Source organism: Hyperolius riggenbachi, chromosome 2 (assembly GCF_040937935.1).
Source record: "Hyperolius riggenbachi isolate aHypRig1 chromosome 2, aHypRig1.pri, whole genome shotgun sequence".
In the NCBI taxonomy this organism is placed as follows: Eukaryota; Metazoa; Chordata; class Amphibia; order Anura; family Hyperoliidae; genus Hyperolius; species Hyperolius riggenbachi.
Window position 1 is genome coordinate 349,460,469 of NC_090647.1, and position 12,488 is coordinate 349,472,956.

At 44.3% G+C, this 12,488-nt stretch overlaps 1 protein-coding gene across 1 annotated transcript in view; it reads left to right on the top strand.

The window, feature by feature from the left end:
- NUCKS1 (nuclear casein kinase and cyclin dependent kinase substrate 1) overlaps positions 1-11,141 on the top strand; it is a 51,017-nt gene extending 39,876 nt beyond the window's left edge. Inside the window, exons 7-8 of the mRNA XM_068269555.1 lie at positions 7,040-7,186; positions 9,808-11,141. Coding sequence (XP_068125656.1) covers positions 7,040-7,186; positions 9,808-10,043 — 383 coding nt within the window. The 3' untranslated portion in view covers positions 10,044-11,141. The remainder of the gene's footprint in view (positions 1-7,039; positions 7,187-9,807) is intronic.
- The last annotated feature ends 1,347 nt before the right edge of the window (positions 11,142-12,488 follow it).

Here is a 12,488-nt window from a genome sequence, read left to right on the forward strand (position 1 = left end):
AAAAAAAATAAAATATTGTTTCGGTGTGATAAGTAGTCATAAAGTTATTGCCAAATGAATGGGAGGAGTGTTATGTGAAAATTGCTCTGGTCTTAAGTGGAAAAAACCTGTGGTAGGGAAGTGGTTAAACGCTAGAAATTTTAAATAGAAAATAGGTGGGGATCTTAGAAAGCAATCTATACACAGAGGCTGGGTCTGGCTATAGTGCCCAGCCTCTGTTGCTAGTTGAATCCCCCCTAATTGCCCCCTGTGCTTCGCTGTAGCCCATAAATTATGGCAGCGCTCTCGGGCATTGTTTACCTCCCTAATGTCACTCACGCCCCCCCCCCCCTCCTGCAGAGCTCCAGTCCCTGCCCACGTCCCTTCCCTCCAATCAGCGGCGAGGGAAGGGACGCGGGCGGGGACCGGCGCTCTGCAGGAGGCGGGGGAGTGACACTAGTGAGGTAAATACAGCCCGCTACGACCTGCTGCGTGTCGCCAGCGTGGCTGTAATTTATGGGGGAGAGCGGAGCACAGGGGGGACTTATCGGGGATTCAACTAGCAACAGAAGCTGGGCACTATAGCCAGACCCAGCCTCTGTGTATAGATTGCTTTCTAAGATCCCCACCTCGGGTTCTCTTTAAAAGCTCTTGCTGATGCAATGCTATGGGGGATTTTTACAAACCCGCATTGCTCCATTGTGCACACTCCCATAGGATAACATTAGCAAGAGCTTTTAAAATCACAAAGCGCTTAGAAAGATCTTGTAGTGTGAACGAGCCCTTAAAGCCTCATATTAGGCTTGCTTTCGGTTTTCTAATTATACACCCTTTGCAAAATATATCATTTATGGTGCACAACATGGTGGACATGGCTGGCTAACCATTTTGCAATCACATTTTTTTCATTATCTGGTTGGCAAAGCTTGACTTCTGTGGCACTGACCATAAACATTTAAACTCTCCCCCCAAACCCCCCCCCCTCCCCCCTCCAGTTATCACCCACATGAGGCAGTCAGAGATGGTGGGAAAGAGCACAGACAGAATTTGTGGTGTTGTTCCTTTGTAATCATAGGGCCGGTCGCATTACCCTAATTGTACCATTCAGTTTGACATGAATTGCCCTGTCCAGATTCTGCTTAGTATGTAATAGTATTTAATGCATTCCTTAAAGAGGAACTGAACTCAGAATATGAAAACAGAGCATTGCAATCCATGTTAAAAATTGTAGGCAAAAACAGTACAATATATGTACAAAAATATGTGAATAAACTATAATATACAATTGATAAGCCACACCCTCTGTGACTTACTCTGCCATGGCAAGGCTCCCAGAGATCAATGGGAGACTTTCTCTTGCTTATGCAAATCTCCTGCAGCTTTGTTTGACACAGTGAGTCATCAGGAGGCACTGTGAAAATAGAATCCTGACAGCCAGCTGAGGGACTGTAGAAACTTAACTTTGTTGTAAGGCAATGGGAAACACTGGGCTAGCTGATAAAAGTGCAATTAGAGGGCAGCATGATGCAGAGCTGTGCATGGAGGGTCCATGGGCAAAAATCTGTCTGGTGTCTCCCCATTGTTATGACTGCATGTTTGGATAAGGTGTTCAACAAATTGAAAAGTTTTTGACAGTCCCTAGACTCCAGGAGGACTGCTTTCTGACTTGTGTGAGTGACTGGCAGGGAGTCACATTACAGGCAAGTAGCCTATGTGTGATGTGGGTCTGCAATACAGATAAGATCTCTGCTCCATCTCAGGCTATTCTCAATTTCTCCCTATATCTCTTCTTTCTGGACTAGAGCACGACAAAATCACAATAGCAATCGCTAGCAATTTGTGAGTGTGATTTTTAGAGCGATTTTTTTTTTTTTTTTTTTTTTTTTTTTTTTTTTTGAATGAATCGCTCCAAAAAAATGCTACATGCAGTGTGTTTGTGTTTTTTTTTTTAAATCACTACGCTACTGTGAGAACACACAAAACCGCTCAGAAGTACTCTTGGTTTAAAAACTGGCTCTAGGTCTGTTTTTCACCGCCGCCCGCTCACCCGCCGTACATCCGGCCGTCAGCTCACACGCTGCCCGCTCGGCTCCCTGTCCGCCTGTGTGAGAGGCTGGGTCCGTGCTGCGCACATGCGCAGTAGCAAAAAGCACGGACCCAGCTACAGACAACTGTCCATGCTGTACGCAGGGACAGTTGCCTATTATATAGGATTTATATAGCGCCATCTTTCGCAGTGCTATACAGAGCATATTGTCTTATCACTTAACTATCTTTTTCCTTCTCTTTCAGCGTTTCTCTCCTCACCATTTCTCCCCTTCTCTGCATAAGGGCTCAGACACACTATAAGCGCTTTTCTGAGCGATTTTTTTTTTTTTTTTTTTTTTTTTAATTTTACCGCAATTGCGATTTTAGTGTAAGTCAATGGGAGCTCTTTTTAAAAAGCTTTCAGAAAGTTCTGATGGCTAAAAAGTGCTCATAAAAGCGCTTATAGTGCTTCACGGTGTAAAAAGGACTGAACAAGTTTTTCCCTGGAAAAAAAAAAGAATACATTTATATGCTTCACTGTTAATGCTTCACTCTATATAAAACTAAACAAATGTCCACTAAAAACATATAACAGTCATCCTTACACTGTGAAGCACCAAACCTCACTTAGTGTGTATGTGAACTGATAACGAGAGGGGGACATTGGGCTTGATTCACAAAGCCGTGCTAACTGTTTAGCACGGGTGTGCTAAACAGTTAGCACGTGAAGTGCTGTGATCGCGGACATTTGCGCGCAATAATGCGGACTTTTGTCTGCAATCACGGCACTTTGCACGCGCAAAAATCCCGTGAGTGGCAATTCACGTGCTAACTGTTTAGCACGGCTTTGTTTATCAAGCCGATTGTGTATCTAAAAGGGTTGCTTTTTGGCAAAAAAAAAATGTTTTTACTGAAATTGGCAAGAGTGAAGTAATATCAGTGAAGCGCTTCAGTGTAAAAAGGACTGTACAAGTTTTTCCCAGAAAAAACATGACTACATACCGTATTTTTCGGACTGTAAGATGCTCCGGACCATACGACGCACCTAGGTTTAGAGGACAAAAATCAGGGGAAAATAAAAAAAAAATACTAAACCTGGTGGTCTATGGTGTAGGGGGGTGTCTTATGGACTTTTTCCTCCAACTGTCAAAACAGGAAAGCTGAGAACTCTGCAGCTGTTCAGATGGGCTCCAGCAGAGTCCTGAAAAGAGTTATGGACAGGCAGGCAACGGTATGTGTGGCACAGCTGACCCAGAATGACCCCCAAGACCTCCAGATGCACAAAGCATTATAGTGCCCATTGCAACCACCAGATGCCATCATCTTGTCATATCAGATTCTTAGCTGCCACTCACTTTTGTTGGTGTTATGCAAAGGAGTTTGCAAAGTGAGGCCTAGTCAAGTGCGAGCTAGGAGCCAGGGGCTAAATTTATACTTATGGCAAAGTTGCAGGGGGTGTCTGTCACAGTGCACCTCATATATATACTTCAGCGCCAATCGCCGCTAAACTCGGGACTGGTTGCGGGTGGTCTCCTCTCCTGGTCCCGTAGTTGCTGGTTAGTACAACTGCACAGAGAAACCACACCGAGCTGCAGGGGTCTATTGTGGGCGGTCTTTTCTTCTGGAGGTCTGTCGGGGTCCCCGAGCCGCCAGTGAGTTCCAGCTGTGCAGAGAGGCTTAGCGCTCTGCAAGGAAGCTACACCGAGCTGCAGGGGACTGGTAGTGGGTGGTCTCGTCTCCTCTGCAGGTCTGTTGGGGTCCCCGAGCCGCCAGTGAGTTCCAGCTGTGCGCAGAGGCTTAGCGCTCTGCAAGGAAGCTACACTGAGCTGCAGGGGTCTATTGTGGGCGGCCTTCTCTCTTCCGGAGGTCAGTCGGGGTCCCAGAGCCGCCGGTGAGTACCGGCTATGCAGAGAGGCTTAGCGTTCTGCAGTGAAGTCCCACCGAGCTGCAGGGGACTGGTAGTGGGTGGTCTCTCCTCTGGAGGTTAGTTGGGGTCCAAGAGCCGCTGGTGAGTACCGGCTGTGCAGAGAGGCATAGCGCAGACTGAGGCAGAAGAGAGCAGCGCAGACTGGTCTTCAGCATGTGTTATGCCCGTGGATGGATGGCTTCCTGCACATACCGCCCCTCCCTGACTCGTACTGCCACAAGCTCTTGGATCGCTGATTGCCGGCTGGATAAGTAAGTGCTTCGCTGCGCAGCCTGCAACCGTATATTCGCACTATAAGACGCACCCACTTTTTTCCCCCAGTTTTGGGGAAGAATAAGTGCGTCCTATAGTCCGAAAAATATGGTATATATGCTTCACTGTTAACCTCCTTAGCGGTAACCCCGTGTGTGACACTGGGTAAGCCGCCGGAGGGTGCCGCTCAGGCCCTGCTGGGCCGATTTACAATTTTTTTTTTTTTTTTTGCTGGACGCAGCTAGCACTTTGCTAGCTGCGCCAGCACACTGATCGCCGCCACCCCACGCCCGATCGCCGCTATCCGTTGCGGCCCGCGCCCCCCCCAGACCCCGTGCGCTGCCTGGCCAATCAGTCGAGGGGTGGATCAGGACTCCCAATGACGTCGCTGATGTCATCCCGCCCCGTCGCCATGGAGACGGGGGAAGCCCTCCAGGAAATCTCGTTCTTTGAACGGGATTTCCTGATCGGAGATCGCCGAAGGCGATCGAAGCGGGCGGGGGGATGCCGCTGAGCAGCGGCTATCATGTAGCGAGCCCTGGGCTCGCTACATGATTTACCAAAAAAAAAAACTGCTGTGCTGCCTCCTGGCGGAATGTTTCATACCGCCAGGAGGGTTAATGCTTCACTCTATAAAACTAAACAAATATCCAATAAAAAATATAACACTCCTTTTTACACTGAAGTGCCAAACCTATATTAGTGTGTAAGTGAACTAATAGCGAGAGGGTGATATTGTGGGTTGCTTTTTGGCAAAAAAAAGTTTCTGAAATTAACAAGAGTGAAATAACAGTGAAGCATATGCATGCCTGTCATATTTTATTTAGTGGACATTTGGTCAGTTTTATAAAGAGTGAAGCATATATATTTATGATTTTGGGGAAAAAACCTGTTCAGTCTTTTTTACACTGTGAAGTGCCAAACCTCTTAGGGTGTACGTATGTGAATTGATAACGAGAGGGGGCGATTGTGTATTTAAAAGGGTTGTTTTTTGGCAAAAAAAATTGTTTTCCTAAAATTAGCAAGAGTGAAGTAATAACAGTGAAGCATACGCGTGCCTGTCATTTTTTTAGTGGACATTTGGTCAGTTTTATAAAGATAGATAGATACAGGATGACAAGCAGACGATCTTACACTGCAGGAGGCATAGTTGGAAAAAAATAATACTTTATCAAGGCATGTGCCAGTATAGTGCAGGGCAGCAGCCACAGCTGTCACTTTCCTGTAACAGGGCGATTGATGATGACCTCGTGACACTGGGCTGCAAATCTCATTCTGTGGGCGCGAATGGGCATGTCTAACTCCAACTGTAACACCGCCCACAGAATCAGACTCTGCACCTCCCATGGAGGGAGAGAGTTGCAAGATGGAGCCTGCCATTCTCTTTTATTCATAGTTGTATTGCACAAATATATCTACTTTTATATTGCCCTTCACAAGTGTTTTGTGTCTAATCATTCATTTCAAAGGGATAAGGAGGCTCAATTTAGTGACTGTTTTTTGGTTCAGTCCCTCTTTAAAGGTGGTGAGAGATTCTTATTATGGACAGGGTGATGGACTTTTATAAACACACTGGAAGGGTGTTTCCAGTGTGCTACATGTTTTATTGGTCACTGAGCAAGGAGGCACTGGATATGACTGCTTAGCTGCAGTGCTGGCCAAAATGCTGTCATCAGTAGTAGAATGTGGTGGGGTTGACTCTGGTGATGGCTTAGTTCTAGGAAGGAAGTGCAGCTCACTAGCAGGGAACAAAATGCACATTCTCGTGGCAATTGCCAGTATCCAAAGGGATTTTGGGGTCATAAAGTGAATCCAAGGTGAGTTATATGGAAGTTGCCGTATTTCCTTTTAAGCAATACCAGTTGCCTGGCTGTCCTGCTGATCCTCTGCCTCTAATACTTTTAGCCATAGACCCTAAACAAGCATACAGCAGATCAGGTGTTTGACATTGTCAGAACTGACAAGACTAGCTGCGTGCTTGTTTCTGGTAATATTCAGACCCTACTGCAGCCAAATAGATCAGCAGGGCTGCCAGGCAACTGGTGTTTTTAAAAGGAAACATTTGGCAGCCTTCATATACCTCTCACCTCGGGTTCACTGTAACTGACTTTTCCTGAACCAGTTTAATCAAATATGAAATCTGTGCCAGTAAAAGCATAGTCCTCTACACTTGTTTGTTTATAATACACAAATCTGGAAGGTTCTACTAAGGCTTTAAAAGGTACCTGCAATTTACATGAAATGAACCAGTAAACACATCCAAATCCAACTTAGAACTAGCGATTGTATGCAGCTTGAAAATGAATTAAATGGATGCACTTCATGACTGATGTGCCAATTCCAAGCTTGCATACAATTAGTACCATGCTTACTGTATGCAGTCTGGAATTCTCATCTAACTGACCATATCTACGTAGAACGAGTGCTCCTTTATTCTTTTATCGCTAAGGGAAATCTGTGGTGACACCGCATATTAAGCTTCACTTACCTGGGGTTACTTCCAGCCCCTAGAAGTCTATGTGGTCCCCTCACTGCAGTTCCCGCACTAGTTGTCTGTGTCGCCTCTGTAATGATCGGTGGGATCTGCGTGCGGGTGCCTGAGCTGATCGCGCTCTAATGGTCTGTGAGATGAAACTAATTGTGACCTGCATGCAGATTGTATGAAGCTTGGAATTCAAGTTTTTAAATCCCAGCAGGAAGTGCCTCTGATTGAAATCATTGACTATCTCTAGTGAACACCAAATATTCAGTTTAAGTAGGAAAGGGTACTCGCTGATATTCCTGGATAAATTTGCTCCTCCAGTAATGCAGATATAGCTTGTATTAATCGCAGAAAATCTGCCTTCTCTTTAGAAGATTCTGGGAGTGATGAGGATTTCATGGTGGAAGATGACGATGACAGTGATTATGGTCGATCAAAGAAGAAGAAAAAGGTGGTAAAGAAAACTAAACCGGAGAAGAGGGAGAAAAAAGTGCCGAAGCCCCGGCTAAAAGCTACAGGTGAGTTAAAAACCATGCTTAGTCTGAAATGAGTGTCTAAGCGGCATCTTCTTGCTCCCTTTCGTGGTCCGCTGGGGGCTCCTGTAATCCCGCATGCCCGCCACGTCATCACGCCAGTTGCCTTATGCATTCTGTGCATGCACGGTTCTCGAAAGACTGAACCATGCAAGATGCTTACGGCAACCGGCGTGATAGCACGCACGCGCGACTTCAGCCAAAGTTGCCAGATTACCAGAGCCACCAGCTTGGACCACAGAAAGGTAGCAAGAGAATGCCGGGGGACCTCCTGGGATATTGGGGGGTGGGGGAGAGACCAGCAGAATAACCTTGGAAGAAAAACCTTTCCTCTTCACAGCTTACAGAACTCCTACTGAGATTTTGCAGAGTGGTTACTTCCTGGGAGCAAAGAAAGGGTTAACCTGTTTACATATTGGCTGAGAATTTGGCAGTTGTCTGACAGCTCATGTTAGACTAGTTCATTACTTGCTGAGAAGTGAGAACTAGGGCTGGTTCACACTACAAGGTTTTTTTTTCTAAGTGCTTGTGATTTTAAAATCTCTTGCTAATGAAATACTGTGTGTCCTCACTTGAGCAATAGGATTTTGTAAAAATCACTCCTAGCATTACATTAGCAAGAGCTTTTCATATCGCTAGTGCTTTAAAAAAAAACTTTGTCTCCTGTGCAGGTCCGCTTTAACAAGACCTAACTTAGGGCTGAGACACGCTGCAGAGCGCTTTACTGACCGTCAGCACATTATTTTAAACAATGCTGCTTGACTTGAATTAAAATCACAAAAAATTGCGATTGCAGCAATTTTGCTGTGATTTTACTGCGATTTAAATGCAAATCAATGGGAGCAGTTTTTAAAACGGCACAGTCCTACATTTTTGGTGTAGGCCTTGACAAAGGGGACCAGATAGGCCCCGAAACTATCTGCACTGTTAGATGCTTGTACGTGTGTGATGGAACACTAAAGGTACACTGTTTCTTACAAGTCTGTTTGCGGATCCCCTTTGACTTTGGATTACAATTGCTGTAGGATCCTGCACCCACTATACACAGGTGTGAACAATTCTTCTTCACATTTTAAAAGATGCAGTGCTCACTGTCGGCAAAGTGCTCTGCAATGTCTCTCAGCCCTTAAAGAGAACCTAAACTGAGGATATGGATTTTTCCTTTTTAAAGAATACCAGTTGCCTGACTCTCCTGCTGTTCCTGTCTCTAATACTTTTAGCCACAGCCCCTCAACAAGCATGCAGTTCAGGTCCTCGGACTGAAGTCAGGCTGGATTAGCTGCATGCTTGTTTCAGGTGAGTGATTCGGCCACTACTGCAGCCAGAGATCAGCAGGACTGACAAGCAACTGGTATTGTTTAAAAGGAAACATTCATATCCCTCTGTTTAGGTTCCCTTTAAAGGGAAGGTCCAAGCAAAATAAAAAAAAATGTTTCACTTACCTGGGGCTGCTACCAGCCCCATGCAGCCATCCTGTGCCCTCGTAGTCACTCACTGCTGCTCCAGTCCCCCGCTGGCAGCTTGCCGACCTCGGAGGTCGGGGGCCGCATTGCATACATTTTTACGCATTCCCGCTAGTGCAGGAACATCAACACATACATTTTTACGCATTACTGGTTCAATGCGTACATTTTTACGCATTGAACCAGTAATGCGTAAAAATGTATGTTAATGTTCCTGCACTAGCGGTAATGCGTAAAAATGTACGCAATGCGGCCCGCCGACCTTCGAGGTCGGCAAGCTGCCAGTGGAGGACTGGAGCAGCAGTGAGTGACTACGAGAGCACAGGATGGCTGCATGGGACTGGTAGAAGCCCCAGGTAAGTGAAACTCCATTTTTTTGTTTTTGCTTGAACCTTCCCTTTAACCTCCCTGGCATTATGATTATTTCCGGATTTATGGTCTAAAAACAAGAAGAAAAAAACACTGCAGAGAGATCTGCAGCTGCTCCTGCATATAACTCTTAGGTACAGGATTACTGTTCTGAGCTGTGGCTTTCCTTCCCGAGCCTGACTTGGGATTACCACTAAGGTTAGTGTTTTCACAAATAAACTATTCTCAAAGAGAACCTGTACTGAGTAAAAATATTTAAAATAAACACGAGGTAACTTCAAATGAAATTACATAGTTATCTTGCCATTAGTTCCTCTCAGAAGCTCACCATTTTCTTCTGACAATTATCCCTTCCAGTTCTGACAATATTTTGTCAGATCTGAAATCTATCAGTTGCTGTCAGTAAAATATCAGTTGCTGTCAGTTATAGCTGAGAGGAAAACTGGTGTACCAGGTAATGTCCATGTTTCCCTATGGCTCAAGTGGGCGATGTTACAGTTTAGCTGTGTGCTGACCAGAAAGCTGTTATGGGTAATGGCAATTTTCAAAATGGAGGACGGAAAATTCCCTTGATCACAGTGAACAGGACGCGGGAAAGGAGAAAGAGATTGAGTAGACTACCTGGGAGGTAAGTATGACTTGTGTATGCTTATTTTGACTTTTAATTTTCAGTTCAGGTTTTCTTTAATGTTTGGTCTTCTTGCTTTGATGCACAAGATAACCACTGCCAGATTATATTTGTAAACCAATAAAGTAAATATATTGTATCTACAGTAACGCCTAGTCCAGCAAAGGCCAAAGGAAAGAGTCGACCTGCTGCCTCAAAGGCATCCAAGGAGTCTAAGAAGGAGTCAAAGTCTCCATCTCCTAAACCTGAGGAAGATGATGATGATGATGATGAGCCGGAGTCGCCACCACCACCAGAGAAAAAAGCTAAACCTGCAAGCCCTCAGCAAGAGAAGTCTGGTGAAGAAGCATCAGATGAAGAAGCTCAGTCCACAGAAGACTAAATGTTGTGTTCTGGGGTGGGTTGGGGAAAAGGCTGTGAGGGTTAGTGGGGAGATTTTATTAAAAAAAATAAAAACAAAACAAAAAAAAAAGACAGATTGGTATAGAACATGAGGCTTTGCTTGACTTGTTCACCTCCAACTCTCTTGGTTTCAGTTTTAAGAGCATCATAAGCGCTTATTTTCTTTTATCCAGCTTAAGGTGATGCTTCTTGCCATTTTATGGGGTGGTTATTGGTGGCTCCATCACCTGTTTGAAATAAAGCCATGCACATTTTTACTATGTTTGCATTGCTAAGATGTTTGTCTTGTTTTGTTATATGTGTGTGTTTTCCCTCCTTTGTCTCTTGCTTTTTTACATTGCAAGCAAAAAATAATCTTTTTGTCTTTTGAAAATTGGAAGGCTTTTTGCTGTTTAATACTAGCTTAACATTTGATTACATTTCCTCCCTTCATTAATAGGAAGTTGAATTTTTTTCACCCTTACCCTGAGTTTTCTTATGTAGCTGGAAGCTTCAGTCATGCTTCTGACCATTCATATAGTAAGGAGTGGTGTGCATGCCCCCATGGTCTTCTACACAACAGTGTGACCTTTTTAATTTTTTTAACATTTGTCTGGCATAGGTAATTGGACTCCCTAGATTGTTGCTACACAGGGTTAGGAGCCTAATATAAAAAGTCAGTTATCCTCGAAAGCTCTTTACATTTTGGTGTAAAACACTAATTTCTCCTTCACTGACATGTTCTTTCCTGTTTGGTAAAAAAACTGCAATAGAACTATAGATCATTTTGTCACACAATACTGTACTGCATTCATATAAGCATTGATACATTAAGTGGATTTTACCTTAACAGCCATGAGCTGTGCAGTGCTGTGCCACTAAATTTGTTGCAGGCCTTTACACGGGGGTTAAAAGACATGACCTGCTCTACACACCTGGAAATTCTCTAGTCACATGCTTTAGCAACGTCATACTTTGAAGGTGTTGACTGACGATATGTATATAAAGTCTGATTGTCACAATATCTAATGTAAGCAAACTTGTAACTTTGATTGTTGGAAGCCATCTGATAAAAGCTGAAAGTTAACTGTTAATCAAAGTCTCTTTCTATTTATTGAAATCCAATATCTGCCATGTCAGTTCTTAAAGGAAACACATTTTGTTTTAGTTCAATCTGTGGAGTTTATTAAAGGTCAACATCACCAACAGGCCTTGTTCTCACGTGGATCCAAAATCAGACTGTTGACACTTCAAGGGAACTTGGAGTGAGAGGGATATGGAGGCGGACCTATTATTTCCCCTGAAATTATGCAAATTGCCTGGCTGTCCTGCTGGTTCTCTGCCTCCCATTTACTTATCCCTATAGTCCCTGAACAAGCATGCAGATCAGGTGCTCTGAAAGAAACGTGGCTAATCTAGTCAGATTTCAGTCAGGGCTCGTTTCCACTGTAGCGAATCCGCATGCGGGCACTGCATGCGGATTCGCATACTTAATGTTACTGTATGGGGTTGTTTCCACGTGTGCGGCGGCGGCGGCGTTTTTCTGTGCGGGGAAAATCTGCACGACAGGGTCGTGCAGATTCGCGTGCCTCAGGAATGCGGGCGAATCGCCGCTAATGTATTTAATAGTAAAAACGCATGCGTTTTTACATGCGTTTTTACCCGCGAATTCGCGGGCGATTTCGCACCTTTTCAATGTTATTTTGCCCTGGCAGTGTCATGGTTAATTTCGCATGGCACCCTGCCATGCGAAATCGCACGCGAAATCGCGGGTAAAAACGCATGCGGAAACGCATCCGCATGCGTTTTTACAAGCGTCGGAATGCGGCCGAAATCGCGTCGCAACAGTGGAAACGAGCCCTCAGAGGTGTGATTCAGACACATGCCAGAAAGATCAGCAGGGTTGCCAGACTACTGTTGTTCAGTTTAACCCTTGGACCTAATGGGCTCCATTTCCCACTAAAAAGAAAATTAATATGGCAACCTCTATCTCATTTCAGTCTTTTTTTTTTTTTTCAGCTGACCAAACATTGATAATTTAGAGCTCTGTAGTAGAGGGACCCACTGCCCAAAGGCTCTGCCTGAGAGATGTGCCACTGTAACACACAAACTGCACAGGGTGGGTAATTCTAGTTGCTTTTATACACACTTATAAAATTTAGCATTTTGTTTTAACCAAATTTAATTTGCAAGTACTGTTGCTACTTTTATGTAATGCTATGTAGCCAATATAAGGGCCTCCTTGGCTTCCAGATCTCCAAGCATTTGCCTGATCTTTTGTGTATGGCTTTAGTTGCATCCTTGACCAAAGTTGGGATGGTCGGTGAGATGCTGATAACTTAGTTAATGTACCTTTTTTTTTTTTTTTTCTTTTTTTTTTTTTTTGGGAAATGTAATCTTGAAAATCAATCAAATGCAGTAGCTGGTAATTTTGACTGATCCAAAT